Source organism: Piliocolobus tephrosceles, chromosome 7 (genome assembly GCF_002776525.5).
Source record: "Piliocolobus tephrosceles isolate RC106 chromosome 7, ASM277652v3, whole genome shotgun sequence".
NCBI classification, from domain to species: domain Eukaryota; kingdom Metazoa; phylum Chordata; class Mammalia; order Primates; family Cercopithecidae; genus Piliocolobus; species Piliocolobus tephrosceles.
This window is the reverse complement of record NC_045440.1, coordinates 127,499,056-127,519,310: the sequence shown is the minus strand read 5'-3', so window position 1 is coordinate 127,519,310 and position 20,255 is coordinate 127,499,056. Positions and strand designations below refer to the sequence as shown.

At 42.5% G+C, this 20,255-nt stretch overlaps 1 protein-coding gene across 1 annotated transcript in view; it reads right to left on the bottom strand.

Annotated features, from left to right (window-relative positions):
• Positions 1-20,255, bottom strand: part of FER1L6 (fer-1 like family member 6) — a 180,925-nt gene that overhangs the window by 148,520 nt on the left and 12,150 nt on the right. The window contains exons 5-11 of the mRNA XM_023223018.2: positions 18,272-18,334; positions 15,054-15,132; positions 13,308-13,464; positions 12,542-12,728; positions 11,102-11,294; positions 8,021-8,367; positions 2,175-2,283 (exon numbers count right to left, since the gene is read on the bottom strand). Of these exons, the coding sequence (XP_023078786.2) occupies positions 2,175-2,283; positions 8,021-8,367; positions 11,102-11,294; positions 12,542-12,728; positions 13,308-13,464; positions 15,054-15,132; positions 18,272-18,334 (1,135 nt within the window). The remainder of the gene's footprint in view (positions 1-2,174; positions 2,284-8,020; positions 8,368-11,101; positions 11,295-12,541; positions 12,729-13,307; positions 13,465-15,053; positions 15,133-18,271; positions 18,335-20,255) is intronic.

Sequence of the window (20,255 nt, the reverse complement as noted above, 5' to 3'; positions counted from 1 at the left end):
CCCAAGCTAGAATGCAGTGGTACTCTTGGTTCACTGCAACCTCCGCCTCCCGAGTTCAAGCGATTCTCCTGCCTCAGCCTCCCGAGTAGCTGGGATTACAGACATACACCACCATGCCGGGCTAATTTTTGTATTTTTAGTAGAGACGGGGTTTCACCATGGTCTCGAACTCCTGACCTCATGATCCACCCACCTCAACCTCCCAAAGTGCTGGGATTACAGGCGTGAGCCACTATGCCTAGCCAGTGAACTCATTTTTGACAAGTCTCAAGAACATATGTTGGGAAAAGGACAGTCTCTTCAATAAATGGTGCTGGGTAAACTGGATATCCATATAAAGAAGAATGAAACTAGACCCCTATGTCCCATCATATACAAAAACCAAATCAAAATGGATTAAAGACTTAAATCTAAGGCCTCAAACTATGAAGCTACTACAAGAAAACACTGGGAAAACTCTCCAGGGCATTGGTCTGGGCAAAGATTTCTTGAGTAATATACCACAAGCATATGCAACCAAAACAAAAATGGACAAATGGGATCACATCGAGTTAAAAAGCTGATGTACAGCAAAGAAAACAATTCATAAAGTGAAGAGACAACCCACAGAACAGAAGAAAATATCTGCATCCTATCTATCTGACAAGGGATTAATAACCAGAAGATATAAGGACCTCTAACAACTCTATAGGAAAAAAAAAACACAATAATCTGATTTTGAAATAGGTAAAAGAGCCGAATAGACATTTTGGCAAACAAGCATATGAAAAGGTGCTCAGCATCATTAGCCATCACAGAAATGTAAATCAAACTTCAATTATATATCATTTCACTAGTTAAAATGGCTTGTCTCCAAATAACAGGTTAATAACAATGCTGGTGAGGATGTGGAGAAAAGCGAACCCTCATACACTGTTGATGGGAATGCTAATTAGTACAACCACTATGGAGAACAATTTGGAGGTTCCTCAGAAAACTAAAAATAGAACTACCATATGAGCCAGCAATCCCACTGTTGAATGTATATCCAAAAGAAAGGAAGTTAGTATATCAAAGAGATGTCTGCACTCCTATGTCTGTTATAGCACTGTTTACAACAGTAAAGATTTGGAAGCAACCTAAATGTCTATCAACAGATGAATGGATAAAGAAAATGTGATACATATACACAATGGAGTACTATTCAGCCATGAAAAAGAATGAGATCCTGTCATCTGCAGCAACATGGATGGAACTGGAGGTCATCATGTTAAGTGAAATAAGCCAGGCACCAAAAGACAAAATTCACATCTTCTCATTCATTTGGAGAAGCTAAAAATTCAAACAATTAAACTCATTGAGATAGAGAGTGGAATGATGGTTACCAAAGGCTGGGAAGGGTAGTGGGAGGCAGGGGAGAAGTGCAGATGGTTAATGGGTACAAATATATCGTTCAGGCCGGGCGCGGTGGCTCACGCCTGTAATCCCAGCACTCTGGGAGGCTGAGGTGGGCGGATCACGAAGTCAGGAAATCGAGACCATCCTGGCTAACACGGTGAAACCCCGTCTCTACTAAAAATACAAAAAATTAGCTGGGCGTGGTGGTGGGTGCCTGTAGTCCTAGCTACTGGGGAAGCTGAGGCAGGAGAATGGCGTGAACCAGAGAGGCGGAGCTTGCAGTGAGCCGAGATTGCGCCACTGCACTCCAGCCTGGGTGACACAGCAAGGCTCCGTCTCAAAAAGAAAAAATCGTTCAACAGAATGATTAAGATCTAGTATTTGATAGTACAACAGGGTGAGTACAGTCAACAACAACTTATTGTACATTTTTAAATAACTAAAAGAGTGTAATTGGATTGTTAGTAACCGAAGAAAGGATAAATGCTTGAGGTGATAGATACCCTATATACACCAGTGGGATTATTACATATTGTATACCTATATCAAAACCTCATGTATCCCATAAATATATACCCCTACTATGTACCCAAAAAACTTCAAAATTAAATTTAAAAGAAAATAAATCTATCCCCTATATATTGACAATAGGGTAGACAAGGAATTGTTCATCTCATTCTGAGATGCAAACCTCCACCAGAGTGCTATTATCTTCATGTAAGGCACTAACTCATTTATTCAAGAAATAGATACTAAATCCATGCTATGTGCCTGGCACTGTGCTTATCTGTACTTACCAATAGAAACTTCAAAGCTGATGGGTTTATCTCCAATCTTCCGGTCAATCATGGTAGCTTCAAAAAATGCTCCAAAGAGTAAAAATTCCTCATTTTTTTCTGGTATAATCTACAGAAAGAAAACAAAATTATTAGGCAGAACTGGCTTTTTCTCTCATTAGGAAGCTGATTTTGTGATGCTGGCCTCATCCAGCATAATTGATAAACATTTGGGTCTCTGTTTCAGCCTGAAATGGCACAGCATTTCCCCCCAAATCAAATGTATGAATCAGGATCTGCAAACTGCAGATCCAAATTTAGTCATTCATCTAGAATGATGCCGTCTCAACCTTCTGAGCTTCTACCTTAAAACAAAACTCCTTTTATTTTAACAAATAAACTTGGTGCGCACATCTTTCTAGGATGCTGCTGGTGAAACACGGGTTTGGAATTACCTTCTGGAGATTGGGGTTTCAGAAAACAGAAAATCAAAGACAAGAAACAGAATTACAGTATAAAATCCTCACATTTGAGCATAACTTTATGGCTTACACAGGGTAGTCAGACACAGTATGTTATTTGTTCCTCCTTTCAACCTTAAGAGGCCAAAATTTGGATAATTCCCATTTAACAGATAAGAAAACTGAGGGAACTAAAGCTTGAGGTTGTCAAGTAATTTTCCCAAGTACATTCATCAGAGACCCAGTGCTCTTTGAATTCAAACATGTATTAACCCAATGCATTAACACTGACCAGAATCAAACCTTACTTCCCCAAATAAGCAAGCCCAGATAAAAAGAAACAGCAGATTGGTCACATGTATAAGCACTGGCCAATCATGTGTATTCAGGGTGGGTTACATGCACTGTGGTTGCTGCTGTGAAGGGTACATAGGTCCCAGAATCACAGGTGCCTTCATATTAAAAAGGACCTTAGAGTTCATCTACTCCAACCTCTACCTTTTACCCAAATAAACTAATGCTCAGAGATACTAAGCAGCTTCCCAAGGTCACACACAGCAAAGTAAAGTCAGCCAAGACTCAAGGCCTGGTTTCCAACAAGGCTGCCTTCTCAAGAAGCCCACAGTCTGGAGGACTAGACTATAACAAGTCGTAAGACAGTAGTCATCACAAGGAAATACACAATTATTTGCAAATGACTCTTATTGACAAGGAAAAAGGCTGATGCTTCAGGGAGTGGATGTTGCTGGATCCACTGACACAGCATCACATTTCTGAGCTAAGAGGCTAAGTCAACTGGAGCCATACATTCTGTGCTTCCTGGTTTTGCAACTGGATTTGTTGAACTCTGCAGAAACGGCCATAAGGACAATCTAAGGAAATAAAGCAATTGTGGCCCCAGGGATCAAGAGCTCCAATGAGTTGAGAGCCCCAGACAGGTGCCTCAGAGAGCCAAAGGGTTTCCATACCATTAGGTGAATGATACCCCCTTCTTTTATACAGAAGCTACTGTGGTGCCAGTCTTCCTAGGAAATGTTCCTTGTGACCAGAAAATGTCGAACAGGGTGAGGCTCAGTGCTGGATCTTAGTCATCTAGCATACCCTCCTCCTACCACTCTATCCACTGACTATTAACTAGCCTCCTATCTCACCTTCCTGAGGCTGAGTTTACTCTCTAGGAGGAAGTTAAAAACCATGGAGAGAAGCTGGGTGTGGTGGCACACACCTGTAGTGTCAGCTATTCGGAAAGCTGTGGCTGGAAGATCATTTGAGCCCAGGAGTTTGAGGCCAGCCTGGGTAACATAGCAAGACCCTGTAACTAAAAATAAAAACCACAAAACAAGGAACTACTAAGAGACCTGGAGGGAATGTAGGCCATGTAGCTAAGAGAAGAATTTCAGGATTCAGAGCCAGACAAACAAATCCTTCTTCAAATCTCAACCCTTCCACTCCCAGGCTGATTGACTTTAAGCAAATCATGTCTATTCTCTGGGTGTCATGTTCCTCACCTGTGAAATAACCACCATCATTGGGCTTTCAGGGAGGAGAGGGGGCAGAAATGATATCATTCATGTCAAGCACCTAGTAAAAAGCCTACACTTATCACCATAAATGGCAGTCAAAATAAGTATTTCAGCAGGGTAGAATTGATGTCCTAATTCCACCCATCCTACAAGGTTTAACTGAAATGTCTTTCCATTCTGGAAGCACATCTCAGCTCCTCAAGCTGGTGAAATGATGATAGGTAATGTTTACTGACCTCTTACTATGTGTGAGATATGGTATTAAGAATTTTTCCCACATTATATCCTGTAATTCCACAACTACACCAGGAAAGAGGCATTTGTACTTTACTCACAGACGATGGCACTGCAGTCTAGTGAGATATTAAATCTCCACCCAAAATTATTAAGCATATCTAAAATTTATTGAGCACTATGTATGAGGCTCTGTTCTGAGCATTTTTGCATCTATTCATTTATCAAATCCTTAATAAGAGGCTAAGAAGCAAGAGGTTCTTCTTGGAAACAAGCATAAGGAGGTTAAGTCACTTACTCAGATTCAAATGCAGGCAATGTTTCTTCAGAGGCCAAGCAGTAACCACTGCACCATACTGCCACAATTTACATCCAGCTATCTTACTTGGGGGCTTGACGTTTTAATAATTATACTTCACTCACTCCAGGAAACAACAGCACTTTATCTGTACCTCCTTAAAGCACTTACCACTTTCTACTTCCTGTTACATTTGTATTTCATACCTCTCCTTCTATATCATAAACTCCATGGAGTTAGGCTCTATTTTTATTCTTACCAATATCGAGGATGACATTTAAGTAAGAAGCTAGTTAGTGTGTTCACAGAATTTTAAAAATGAACTCATTTTTAGATTGGCTATGATCTGTGAAAATTTGGCACAGGGAAGATAAGCTTTGACAGGTAATGAGGGTGAGTTGACAAAGTCAGCATCATGGGATCTCTCAGCTGTCCAGATGGGCAATGAAGGTACAGCTGCAGCTGGGGAGATTGGAGCTTTAGAACCAGTTGAAAAAGAGGATGCCGCAGGAAAGGGCATCATCATGTTGATGAGGGTGAGCCATGAGCTGTTCAGGTGTGAGGAAGGTTGAAGCCCAGTGTGGTGGCTTTAAAATATATCCACAAATGCTTTGCTAATCTTCCCCTCAAAAAGTGAAGCCTAATTCTCCTCCCCTTGAGAATGGGCTGGACTAAATGATTTATTTCTAACAAACAGAACATAGCAGATATGTCAATGTGTGACTTCTGTGGCCAGGTCATGAAAGACAGTTTCAGCCTTGCTCCCTCTTGGATCACCTGCTCTGAGGAAGGCCAGCTGCCATGTCACAGGATCCTCAAACAGTCTGTAGGAGGAGCCATAGAATGAGGATGAGGCCTCCTGCCAAGAGCCAACAAAGAATCACAGTTTCCTGCCATGTGAGGGAGCCATCTTCAAAGTGGGTTTTCCAGCCACAGTCAAACCTTCAGATCACAACAGCCCCTGCCAACGCCTTGATGGAAACTTCATGAGATTCGGAGGCAGAACCACTGAGCTACGCTATTGCCAAATTCCTCATCTACAGAGAAAATAAATGTTTGTTGTTTTAAGCTGCCAAGTTTTGAGATATGTTGTCATGCAGCCATAGATAACTAATAAACCCAACAAGATACTGGCCACAAACAAGAAGTCAAGATGAAGAGAGGAGGGAGGGGAAATAAGGGTTTAAACAGTGTCTGAATTTTACCTCTCTCCTATTACCTATTGCACAATAGCTAAGATACACCCCCACAGCCTGTAGAGAAATGTACTTTCTACCCCAAATAAGTTCACAACTTCCCTTTCTTTCTGATAGAATCCACTTCAAGTGTCTTCAGCAAAATATCTTAAAGATATTTCTACTTGGATTAAGAAAATATTTTTCTAGCCTCTTTCTACTTGGCAATCCTTGTCTAGAAAAGAATAGACAGCTCCAACCCACAGCAGGAAAAACGACTACAGGGATAGATGGAGATATCAGCTTAGGTAGCTACTAAGCCACCCACAACTTCTGGTGAAGTTCAAAGTTAAGTCTCCAAAGTTGGCATGTATTCTCAAGAAACACCCCTAAACACAATCCCAAATAGATAATGTAAGTTCTAACCATAACAAACTGGCACACACGTTTTCAGACAATATTTTCCAATACAGTATGTGAGCTCAGAGGATAGAACTGGGGAGGTCCACTAAATTTCCAAAATCACAAACAGATTGGAAAGCTCTGAATAGCTGCTCCCTGGTGGTGGGAGAAAACCATAGCGACACTGACGACAACAACAACAAATGCATTGCCTGCTTCCTATGTATGTGCTAAGAACTCTGCGAACCATTTTACATGCATTTCCTCATTTAACCCCCGAAGAGGCCTATGGCAGGGTAACCATTAACTATCTCATTTTATTGATGGGTAAACTAAAACACAGAGAGGTGTTAGTATCGGAGCCATAACTACAACCCACCCCAAGATTTCTAGCCCTGTGCTCCAACCACTCACCTACATGGTTTCTTAAAATGTATTAGTGCCACAATAAATATACGTGTACACAATAGCCAAGACTTGGAACCAACCCAAGTGTCCAACAATGATAGAGTGGATTAAGAAAATGTGGCACATATACACCATGGAATACTGTGCAGCCATAAAAAAGAATGAGTTCATGTCCTTTGTAGGGACATGGATGAAGCTGGAAACCATCATTCTCAGCAAACTATCGCAAGGACAAAAAACCAAACACCTCAAGTTCTCACGCATAGTTGGAATTGAACAATGAGATCACTTGGACACAGGAAGGGGAACATCACACTCTGGGGCCTGTTGTGGGGTTGGGGAAGCAGGGAGGGGTAGCATTAGGAGATATACCTAATGTAAATGACGAGTTAATGGGTGCAGCACACCAACATGGCACATGTATACATATGTAACAAACCTGCACGTTGCACACATGTACCCTAGAACTTAAAGTATAATTTTAAAAAATTTATTAGATCCCAGCAACAAAAACAAATGCCTCTTCTAAGGCTAAGGTGACCTGCTGCTATACTCCTTTGGACTCTCCAGTCTCTCCTAGAAATGAACAGCTCTGGGATTTCAGGCATCGCCTCCCTTCCCCACCCAAAATTATTGCCTAGTCGACCGAGAAGCACACTTCCAGAGGCAGAATTAGCCAAGCTGGGAGCTGGAATCTACCTACCACCGCTACTGACAAAACATGAAGCTCTTTCATTTGCTTAACTGCAAGTTACCATTGATAAACTAAACAGTAGAGAGAATATTCACCATTTGTATTCCTCTTAGAGTCTCAGATCTCTTTCCCATAAGACAGACCGGGCTGGGAAAGTGCTAACATGCTTCATGGTGAGTAATAAGCATTCCCTAAAGTTGTGATTTCCCCCACAGGTTTGGGGTAGGGGAATAGGTTTCTCAATTTCTTATATCCCAGCTTGTCACCTACTCTTCCTCCTCTTCATTCCTCATCCAAAATTATCTCCCATCCGGAGCTTACTCTAAGCTAACACAACTGAACAAAATTAGGCCACAGATAGAGTTTAATCAATCCCGTACCACCCACTCCCACCAACTCCTCCGGAGCACTTTTACTTCTCTTTACTTGGGTTTCCATGGGAATTGTATTTGGGGGAGTGGGGGATTCAAAGGAATTTATCATAGGCAGATGGCTGTGAAGTGTACAAGAGGGGGCAGCGGATCAGCCTCAGAACACAGCTCTGGGCCAACACAAATTTTTCAGGGGGAATAAGACATATTCTGACAACACCTTCAGGAACCTGTGGCAGGGGCAGTCGCTGCTCTGGTTTACTTCACAGGTAAATTACCATGAAGCAGTGCCCAGACCTACCTCTGGGGGGACATCAAATGGTTCCACCTCCACCTCGGTTGAGTTAGTTTTGTTTGAAGCCTGTTGGGATTTTCCGTCATCAATTTTGTCAGCCTTGTCTTTACCTTTGGAAGATTTGGAGTCTTTGTCCTTGGAAGGTAACTTGAGCTCCTTCAGGGCCTTGGAAAATTTAGATTCCTGTGCCCCTCCTGAGAGGATTTCCACAGCAATTTCTACCAAGATTCTGCCCCTGAATGACACGCCTTCCCCAAAGCCTTCGTTCATTTCCTGGTAGTCATCCATCAGACTGTGGTTCCTGGGCGAGCCATACAGGTTAATCCAGGCAGGCCCAAAGGTGGGCAGAAAGCCTAGAGAGACCCCAGGTTTTAGTTATCTCATTATGCTTTTGCTTTATAAAAGTTGCATACATTCATTTCAAAATGTAGAATATCCAAGAAAGAAAAAGAAAATATTGACAGGATATCCCATCACCAAAAGACAACTATGATTGCCAGCTTGCTGTATTTCCTTCTAGTCCTTTTTGCATTCATGTTTACACTTGTTCATAGTTGTACTAATACCATAAATGTCAATCTGCATTCTGTTCTGTTCACTTATTCATCAAATGTTTACTGATTCCCCCATGTTCTCCAGTAGGCTCTATGTTTAGTGCCAGGTACCATGTAAATACTAAACAGAGCCTGCTGGAGAACAAAGTAGGTGTAAACATTAAACAAATAAATATTTACAGTGCAAACACTATGGAGGAAACACACTTTGTGTTACAAGAAAAAGTAACAGGCTGATGTAACATAGGGGGAGTTAGGCAGGCAGAGAAGAGAGTGTGTATTCTGGCTAGAGGGAGTAGCATGTGCCAGTTAGAAAGAGTTTGGAGCTAGAGATGAACTCTGTGGGAGAGTCTGGAGAGGTAGGTGGGTCTTGGAGCCTTGATAAAAGTTTTGTGCTTTATCCTAATAACTACAGAAATTTTTAAAGGAATTTAAGCAAAGATGTGACATAAACATGTATCTTAAGATCACTCTGACTGTTACATGAAGGGTTGCATGTGGGCTAACTGGTTCGAGGACCACTTCATCATCAAAACTGAAGATCAGTGTCTTGAACTAGGGTGAAGGTAGTGGAGACTGAGATAGGTAAATGTTTCAAGATACGTTCTGAACATATCTGAACAAAAAAGACCTGATGATTTGAACTTACTGCTGATATTTTCCCTTCTTAATACATAGTATCTGAGAAAATGCAGTGTCTATGGGAACATCTCTATGGCAACATCTCAATGACAGGCAGTTCAGCCTGGTGGTTCTGAAGCCTGAGTTCAAATCTCAGCTCTGTCACATTCAAGCTGTGTGACCTTGGGCAGTTTTTAAACTTTCCCGTGTTGCAGTTTCCTCACCTCTAAAAGGGAGATGCTAATAGTATCTGTCTCATCTATCAAAATTAACAGAAACTATCAATTGAGTGTTTCACGCAGGCCCTTAGGAAGTGCTAAGCATATAGGCTATCATTATGAAAAAGCAAATACATCATGATCTGCTTAACAATCCCCCAGTGTTGATAATTAGATGTTTCCATGTATGTTACTATTATTAATAGTTTTATGCCTACACATTTCCCATCCCCTATTCCCATAAACTGGATTCCAGTCCTCCCTTGAGTCGACTTAAATATAAGAATATTGTATTAAAAAGGATAGAAAGATTTTATGGTCCTGATGTCTGTATTTTAAACCACTGACGTTTATCTTCCTGAATGCCATCAAGATGTTCCTAAAAGGTTGTAAATAAAACATGTTTACCTCTAGCTGAGAAATTGTATAGATGGGCCAAGTATGCTTTCTGCATACAGCAATCTTTCCATAACGTAAAGATTCAGACAAAGGTATTTATTTACTGAGGCCTCTCTATGGTATCTGTTAGGGACACAAAAATGTGTAAATCTTGTTCTCTGCTCTTGACACGCCTTTAGTCTAATCAAGGAAAAAATTAAAATAATTACATTAACTTCATATACAGATGATAAGTGATATATTTATAAGTGTATATATTTGTACATATATGTATGTGTGATTGTATGTATGTACATATACATGCATGTGCATGTATGTATGCAAAAAAATGTCAATTAGTATAAATTTGTAGCACGGAGAAAGATTGCCAGGAAATTTAAAGAAGGGAGGGTTTGTTGGGCTTTTTAGAGAATTATCTGCTAATTTGGGTTTTGCAAATAAAGAGCCATATACTGAGTGGAAATTCTTCTACCTGACCTCCTCCTGGCTGGCTCAGTGGATTAGCTGGGGCTCTCAGCTCCCGCACTGGCTCACCATGTCAGCGTACCTCGCTGCTATTCCTGCGCTCTCATGTTCCCATCATTGGGTTGAAGACACAATTTTTGTTGGTACCATTTATTTTGTGGGCCATACTAATATATGTAGTAGGCCATATTTGGCCCATAGACCTTAGTTTGCTAATCTCTGATTTACTCTAAACATCTCATTTTTCAATTATGGGAAGACTGACTTCCTCAAGGACACATAGCAGTGTTTGTGGAAGACCTGGGACCAGGAGCAAACCTCCTGGCTCCAGAGCCCGGTTTCATCCATTGCCCTAAACCAACTCAAACCACAGACCCTACAGTAGCATGGAAAGTGCCTAATACATGGAAGGTACTCTAACCCAGGGGCCCCTAACCCCCCAGAGTCACGGGCCAGTATCCATCCTGTTAGGAACTGGACCACAAGAGATGACCAGCAGGCAAGTAAGTATTACCACCTGAGCCCCACCTGTCAGATTAGCGGTGGCAATAGATTCTCATAGGAGTACAAAGCATACTGTGAACTGCACATACGAGGGACCTAGGTTGCATGCGCCTTATGAGGAGGCTCCTAATGCCTGATGATCTAAAGTGGAACAGTTTCATACTAAAACCATCCCCCTACCCAACCATGGAAAAATAGTCTTCCATAAAACTGGTCCCTGGTGCCAAAAAGGCTGGGGACCACTGCTCTATCCCACCCCTTTTAAAGATGAGGGCTCTAAAGCAAGTATTTTGAGACGTTTTCAAGTCAGATGGGTGGGACTTTACCTTTGTCTCCATCCTGTTCATTGGAGATTTTCTTCAGGTCAATGAAATGGGTTGCCAGTGCTACGTCATTCATGCTGCCTTCATCCCACACCTGGATTTTCACCCTCCGACACAAGGGAGGGAACATTTCCTTGAAGATCACCTGTTCATGCCACACAGGATCAGCACAGTTCTTTTGCACTGTGGTTCGCCCCTAAAAACACAGCCAGGAGGACATGAGTCATGGAAGGGAGTGACTGACTACAGAAAACTCTTCAAGCCAGTTGGAAATACAAAGTAAGTTTTCAAAGATAATGAACCTGCTTCTGACACCCACGAAAATCAGTTACACTCAGCGAACATGCTGGACACCATGCCAGGTGTCTGGGACAAAGGCAAGTCACAGCCCTCAGGGGGTTCGGATCAGCATACTGGGGTTGGGGTGAAACTAACACCCGTATTACAAATGGGAGTTCTGTGCATCTCCAGGAATGCAGTGGATGTAGTTAGACCATGAGCTCATATTTTGTAGAAGTATGATCTTGTGTGAATCACTTTTCCAGTCTGGACCTCAGTTTCTTGTCATAAAATGGAGGTAATGTCTTATATGATCTCCAAGTTCAGCCCAAGTCAAAAATATTTCAGCATTCACCCTTGCCAAGGGGAGATAATCAGGGTAGGTCTGTATTTTAATGGCAGAGACAACATGTGTGTCAGTTGAAGCTTCAAAATCCAGCCAACCATACTTAATCTCTGACCACGTACCCAGACCCTGACACTTCCAGTGGCTTCTGAGCAGGGAAACGCGATGTCCAGGCTTACATAGGACAAGGACTACCTGGGGAGATTGTGGAACAGGTCAGGAGGTGGGTGGAAATTCTACAGGACCTGGGGACTGAATAGCTCAGAGAAGTAGCCGGGGGTGAGGAAGGATGCCTGTCTGCCTGGTCCCTAAACCGCTCCTTTCCATTTTCTCCAGTGAAGAGTGAGTGGGTAACGCCCCCCTATTTCCCTGCCACATCCTGTTTCCTTTTTTTTTTTTTAAAAAAAGACAGAGACTTGCTCTGTTGCCCAGGCTGGAGTGCAGTGGTACAATGTCTGCCTACTGCAACCTCCGCCTCTCAAGTTCAAGCAATTCTTAAGCCTTAGCCACCCAGTAGCTGGGATTACAGGCATGCACCACCACGCCCAGATAATTTTTTCTGTGTTTTCAGTTGAGACAGGGTTTCACCATGTTGATCTTGGGCTCCCAGCCTCAAGTGATTCACTTGCATCAGCCTCCCAAAGTGCTGGGATTACAGGTGTGAGCCACTGCGCCTGGCCCCATTGCCTTTTAGTGACAAGTTTTTGCTTTCAAGGCATTTCCTAATTTTTATTTAATTTGATTTGATTAAACGTAACTTGGACAGAGAGCAGAGCCCTGGCCCAGGCCAGGCAGTGTTAGTGGCAATGGTTCCTCACCATCTGCCCAGCAAAGGAGACCTCCACAAAGGGATCCACCAGGTCCTTACTGTCACCCACAAATGCCTTGGTGACGTTCGCCATGATGCTTGAATTCATTTTGGGCAACCCTTCTGCTTTGTAGAGTCTCACATAGAATCTGGCCCAGGGTCTCTCTGATGGAAACCCATTGGGGATCAAAAGGTTCCTTAGAGGGAGACAAAAACAAATGTCAATTGAAGAAACAGAGAGAAAAGACAGCAGCAATTTGGAGGCAGAAAGATAGATCCCAATATGAGAAAAATCTGAAAAGAGTTAAGATTCATTGCTGAAATTTTCTTTCTAGTGTAAATGACAGAGAATGGTATGAATAGAGCAAATGCAAACTCATTCAGGTCCTAGATGATAGGATAAACACTGTCTCCCACTCTGAACCTGAAAAGAGGTGCGTTTAAGTCTTCCCACATCACAAACCAGTGATTGAAATTATAATTCCTTCAAAGAACATTCAGTTACATTCAGAAAAATTGGATAAGCTTAGGAATAGCTTATCTATTATGGGTTGTTATAGGCAGACAGACAGTTCCTGTCCTAGAAACTGACCTCCCGAAGGAGAGTCATACCTTAATAAGACACATCTTGGTGCCCAATAGAGCAGAATCCCTGGTGGCCAAGCTGAGGACAAGCACGGTTCTCATGCACCCATAAGAAAAGGGGTGAGGGAGGGGAAAGAGATTAAAACTGGACATATCATTTCCATGCACAGCTCTGGATGGACCTGTCTTACTTTTCTATTTGCTCCTCAGTGTCAGAAGTTTTAGGGCTGGTCTTCAAGACGTCGCCTTTTCCCATCACGCTGATGTCACATTTCAGGTATCCCTTGGTGCCAGTCCTGATGTCACTAGGGTCTGTGAGCAAGGCCCACTTGTCGCAGAACTGATGACCTGTGAAAGCACCCTGACAGCTCACATCCTTCACAGGTGGGCCCAGCAGCCCCACCCCTTTCTCTCCCATGTGCCAAGGGCCCCCAGGCTCTCCTCCTTCTGTTGCTCTGGGTGGTAAATCATCTATTTCCAAACCTCATGCTGCTTCCCTCTTCCTTTCCCTCCTCTCCCTTTGCTTCCCACCAGTTCTCCATCTTTTCCCCCAATTTACCATAGATTCTTGGGAAGCCATTGACCTAGTGGAAATCACTGAGACAAGGTTCCATCTTTGATGGGATGGGGGGCATTAATGAAGTGTAGAAGTCACATACATATTATTTACCCACAGGACATAAATGTAGCTCCTAGGTCTTTTTGTTTGGCCTCACTGTGAGTCAAAACTTCCAAGATGGCTTACATAATCTAGACTCCTGGGTTTTCTTTAAAACTGGTAAGTTCTGGCCATACTGACTTCCCATTTCTTTCTTTTCTTTTTCCTTTTTTTTTTTTTTTTTTTTGAGACAGAGTCTTGCTGCAATGCCCAGGCTGGAGAGCAATGGCATGATCTTGGCTCACTGCAACCTCTACCTCCCTTGTTCAAGCCATTCTCCTGCCTCAGCCTTCCAAGTAGCTGGGACTACAGGTGTGCACGACCATGCCCAGCTAATTTTTGTATCTTTAGTAGAGATGGGGTTTCACCATATTGGCCAGGCTGGTCTCAAACTCCTGACCTCAAGTGATCCACCCGCCTCGACCTCCCAAAGTGCTGGGATTACAGGTGTGAGCCACTGCGCCTGGCCACTGACATCACATTTCTACATGACAGTAAATACCAAAGGTGCTGAGTAGCCACTGCCCTTGTATATGGAGCACAAGCCCTCCTGTCTTGTTTCCCAGACTCCATTGTTCCTTTATGCCTCACACTCAGGCTGCTGCACATAGCTATGCTCCCCGTCTGGCCGCCGCAGTCATGGGAGTTGGAATCCCTGTTGAAGATAGGGGGCCTTTCATAAAAAGATTTGTGCTGGCTCTTTTACTTATTTGCTCTTGATCTTGAACAAATTACGTTGCTTCTCTGAGTTTCTCCTTCCTACAAATCAGGGATAATAACAATTACAGCAAATCCTTTGTATAAGGATACAGAATGCTATAGTCATTATTATGTGTGAGACTCTTCACTAAGCATTTTGTGTATATTAACTTACTCAATCCTCCAACAAACCTAGGAAGGAAGGAAGTTATCCTCATTTCTACAGATGAGGACACTAAGGCCCAGAGAAGTTAAGTCATTTGCCCAAGTTTGCACAGCTAGGAAATAGAGTGGGATTTGAACCCAGGCAATCTGACTCCAGAGTCTGCATTCTTAGCTCCTGTATTCCATATTCTCCTGTCCATATCTCAATTGCACAGAATTTGTGTGAAAAAAAAAAACTCCCCATTAGACTGTAAAACATTTGAGGGCAAGAGTCATGTCTCATTCAACTTTGTATAACTGGTGCTCAGTGTTATTGAATGAATGGTCACACAGGTGAGTGAATGAATGGGATGACCTCCAGCTGCTGTAAACCAAAGACAAGTAAGAGAGAGATGGGGAGGTGATGCTTTCTTACCAGGTTGGTTGTACACGGTCCCCAGGTCTACTTTGAAAGAGCCAATCAGTACACTTCCTATCAGCTTGTGGTGAAAGACCTGAGGAGAGATGGAGTAGGGAGTATGGCAGATTTACCTTGAGGGTAAGAGGCTTGACCCTTGTCTAGCTTTGATCCTGTCTGGAGCACAGTGGAGTTTGACCATCAAACCACAAGGCTGTAAAGGACCTCCAAAAGCCTCTCACCCTCACCTCTTGCTCTTAGCAGGATTTTAGCTGATCTTCCATAGAAGAACGCCTGACAACTCTCAGTGGCTGCGAGCTTCCTTTAACCAAAATGAACCTGAGTGCAGCTCACCCTTCAATATCCATCTCTTCCTGTTGAAACTTTCCCTATCTTTCAATACCTAGAACATATGTCACCTCCGCCATGCAGTACCCCCAAACCAAAAGTGTCCCTTTTCTCCCTTAAACTCCTTCAACTTTGCTCACAACTCTCTCAGAGAACTCATCACATATCGCCTTGAATCATTTTGGGCATGTACAACAGTGAGAACAAAGGAGGTGATCACCCTCAATATTCCATCTGCTCAGGGCCAGCAGAGGGCCTGGCTTGGTTACAGTCGCCCATTTTCATGCTAATGCTCTCAAGATGAGGAAGTTCTAAAGAAAGGTTCAGAGCTGGTGCAAGGTTGAGAAGCCACAACATATGAGAAACTGCTGAAGAACCAGGAGAAAAGTTCAATCTTTCACCCATAAAAGAGAAAATTGGCAGGTGTGGAGAAAGGGCAATGGCAACTGAAGTGTCTTTAAATCATGTAAATGCTGTCATGCAGAAGAGAGTAAGTTCCCCTCTACGGTTCCCAAATAACAGGATGAGAGATTTCCGCTCAATGTAAGAACAATGTTTATAACTGTCAGAACTTCCCAGCAATGGAATGAGCTTTCCCAGAGGTATCGACCTCCCTAACACTGGAAATAGTCGTTAGGCCCCAAGAACTCCATGTAGTAAAGGAAGGGAAGGATTCTTGCACCAGTTGGAATTTATAAAAAATGTCATCTGAGCTTCCTTCTAACTATAAAATCCTATAAGTTCCTTAAGTCAAGGACAGTTTCCTCCTGTCATTCACCCATCACATGGCCTTGTTCACAACAGATATTCAATAAACATTCAGCGAATTAATGAATTATTGACTAATTGAATGACAGATGAACGGTTGGCTTTTGCAGCTCCTAACAGCTCCTTTTTGCTGAAGCAAAAGAAATTTAGTTGACCTCAAGAAATGACAGCCCTCCTCATTTCTCTTTCCACTCTCTCTCCCTAACCTAAACTTTCCACAGGTGTCAGAGAACGAAGGTGAAGCATAGGCAGCCTGGCTCAAGTAGAGGAGCTACTGAAGGACGTTCACATAATGCTCACTCCAAAACCCACCATGCTTCCAGTTGCTCACGTGTTTTCCCAAAGGCCTGAGAAAGAACACAAGGCAGTTTCAAGTTCTGTTCTCAGGTTGAGAGTCCCTGTGGGCAAGGTGAAATGCAAGAGCCCCAAACAAATCTTTAAATAGCACAGGACGCCTCTTAAAGTCATCCATCCAGTGGTCGAGTACCAGGCAATCCTGGTGTGGTCAAGTGTTAAATCACCAGGACTCTGGGGATGTCTCACATGCAGAGTACTGGGAGCCCTGCATGCCTTGGCCACTGAGAAGGGAAGACTGTCTTTGGCAACACCAGGGGTGTGTTACAGGCTGGCTGTCCCAATAGCATCTGCTTACAGCACTCCCCCACTACTTTTCCCGTGTGGTATATATTCTGGGCATACTGACTTTCAGTTCATGGACTAACAGAAAAGTTATGTTAAACATTCCCCTCTCAAGGGATGATTTTATTTTATAATCTTTTGTCCCTAAGAGTCTTTTAGGGACACTAAAGTCTTCTCTTCTTCTAAGTTAGAGAAACAGAGATAGGCAATAGTAGCTTTGACCATTCTGGACTTCTCTAGAAGTCCACATGTCCCACAAACAGTCCTGACCCTAGTCTATGGCACAATATAAAAATCTAGTGATTAACTGTTCATCAGACAGTCCTTAGAAGCCTCCTATGGAGCTGATTCCACAAACAGGTGTTGCCTGAGCAATGGAACAGAGTCCTGGGCATTGTCCCAGGTCCTGAAATATCACCTGCACCACTTGTCATGCCTGAAATTCAAACCTTAAGATTGTTTGGCTCTGGGTGACTTCTCATTCTTCAAGAGTCATGTTCTTCAAGTCTCCTGGGAAGGGTAATGTCATAATTCCACTATTACACTGACACACGAAGTAGGAATTGCTTTCTTTTATAACTGTTTGGAAGAGAGAAACTTATTCTCCAGCCATCCTTCCCCACCTTGGGAGAAGCTGTGGTGATCTCTCAGGCTGGTAAGATAGATGCAGTCTGTCATTCACTGGTCTCTGTGCCTTTGCTGAATGGTGCAAAGTCTGTAACAATTCCATTTGGCCTGTCTTCTCTCTCATTTGGATCAGTCTGGCTTCAACATGGGCACTTCCCCTTCCCATTCCTGTCCTCCGTGTGGTGGGCAAAGTTGGATTGGGCCCTTAAAGCAGGAAGCTCTGCCTCTGCACTTCCCCTGGCAGGGCTGAGGAAGACTCTATGCAGCAGACTCAATTTTCCAAGGGCAGGTCCTGAGGTCTACACTCAGAGGCAACTTTTGAAAATCCCAATGACCACCATTTAGTCCAAATCACATCCTCCGATCCAGCATTACCATTGATGAGACTGATACTTTTTCCTGATTCTTGTTCCTATTTCTTTATTCATTACCCAACTAGGAGGAGGAGGAGATGTGATTATGATCATTAGTGTAGATACCAGCCCAAGAGAGAAACACCAACATTTGTTTGATTTAAAAAAAAAAACAACCAAAACTGGCAATGCCTTAAGATGTCACCTGAAGCACGTGTCTCACATTCCCACACTAGTAAGCTACACGCTTCAGTCAGTAATAGCTTTACAGTAGCTTACCACTTGCTTCCAAGAAGCATAGATCTTCCTGAGGTGGTTTTTCTTCCCAGACTCCTCCATGCTGGTGATTTCAAGTTCTGCCTGTTGGTTACAAACTCGCCAACTGACACTTGCCTTCCTGAATCTATTCCCCTCTAAGTATGCTGAGTTGTCCCAGAGAGTTCCCAATGCCCAGAATCTCTCCCACCTCTCCGCAACTATCACCACCAATGCTATACTTACTGAGATTTTGATGATCTTGTCAAAAAGATGCACTTGGGGCCCAATGAAGTCGAAGACAAAGTACTGCAAAACAAAGAGTTCATTCTGTCCATCAACCCCAGGCTTGCACCTAAGAATCCTGTTCTTGGAGTGGATTTAGATCTTTGTCATTCTAACTAACTGCTGCATGAATATACATCATCAATTGATTGCCAATTTCTTTTTCTTTCTTTCTTTTTTTTTTTTTTTTTTTGAGACAGGGTTTTGTTCTATCAGCTAGGCTGAAGTGCAGTGGTGCAATATGGCTCACTGCAGCCTCAACCTCCCAGGGCTCAAGTAATCCTCCTGCCTCAGCCTCCCTCCAGTTGTCAGCTGGGACTGCAGGCCTATACCACCACACCTGGCTAATTTTTTTACTTTTTTGAATTTTTTGTAGACACAGGGTCTCACTATGATGCCCAGGTTGGTCTTGAATGAAGCGAATGCCATCAATCACATTCTTGGACAGGATATGTGTGAGTAATCCTCTAAAATGAACATGAGAAATGGAATTGTTGGATCATAGACAAAGTGCATGTAACTTTTGAATAGATAATATAAATTTGTTTCCCAAATGGGAATTTTATATTCCCACTGGCAGCATATGAAAATAGCCATCTCTCTATAATCTTACCAACCCTTGATAGTGTCCGCTCATTTTTTTGGTTATAATTATGAGTGAAAATGGTATTTCAGTATGGTTTTAAATTGGAGTGGACTACTTTTCCCAGGATTTTTCAGTTTCAAACATCCCTGTGAAATTACCAGGATTTACCAGGGAGAGAATACAAAAAAACTATGGACATGAGGATTTTTAATATTAATAACATGATTGAATTTTGGAGTTGGAGAAATTATCTAGACCAGCCCCATGTTTTACAGATAAGAAGACTGAAGACTAAAGAATTTGAAAGATGCTACCCAGGTTCCTATTGCTAGTTATTGTTGGGTCTGGGACCAAACCTTACTTCTCTTGACATTATCACACAAGGGGATCAAGTACTAGATACTTTACCAACTGATTCTTGAGTCAAGATCCTCCCAAACTCGAGATTGTATGATTAAAAGATGCAGAAAACTGAAGTGGTGTTTTGTCCCAGTTTGTGTGTTCTGGGAAATGAGGGGGACCAGGAAGGCAGGCCTGGTAAGCTGTTTCCTGGATTTTCTTTTTTGAGCTGTAGAGTGGAGGAATGGCCCCTTAGAGATGGACACAGCCACAGAAGGAAAGGAGGAACTGACCAAGTGCTGATGGCCTGCTTTCAAAGGGCAAAACAGAAAAAGCAAAATGTAGAAACCGAAAAATGGCATCATACATTATAAGAGATCCACAAAATGGTGGTCCTTAGAGATCAACCAAAGATTCCATTCTATTCAGTGTCTTCTGTTTAAGAAGACAAGACAATACATACAACATTTCAGGAAATTTCTCGTATACATGCTTAAACTTTTTCGGAGTTCTGGTGTTCAAATTTTATGTGGAAAATTTACTTACACAACATGCTTCATTCTCTGAATACACCAGATGCTGTGGGTTCCTTTGGATGGACAAATGAGTTGCGATATTTATTACCTTCTGGTGGGTTTCATATGTTTCAGCCTCAACTACCTCACATAGGCTTCTGAGACCTCCAGGCCAACACATATTCCTCTAGCTGGGAAATATTCCCCAGCTCCAACTAATGGGTTCCTTCAGCATCTGATGAACTTTTGGCTTGAATATTTAGGTCAAGAGTTGTAACAAAGGTTTTTAGATCAACTTTTGTGTTTCTACATGATTTTCTACCGGTTATACTTGGGCCCAGTTTAATGTCATTTAGATCCAGGACTTGTATGCATAATTATTATAATTAATAAATCTGTAGAATTTTGCAGTTTTAAAGCATTTTCATATATTATCTCATATTACATCCATGCCAAAAGCTCTTCTAGGGGTAGGGAGTGGAACAAAAAGGGAAAATCTACTGAC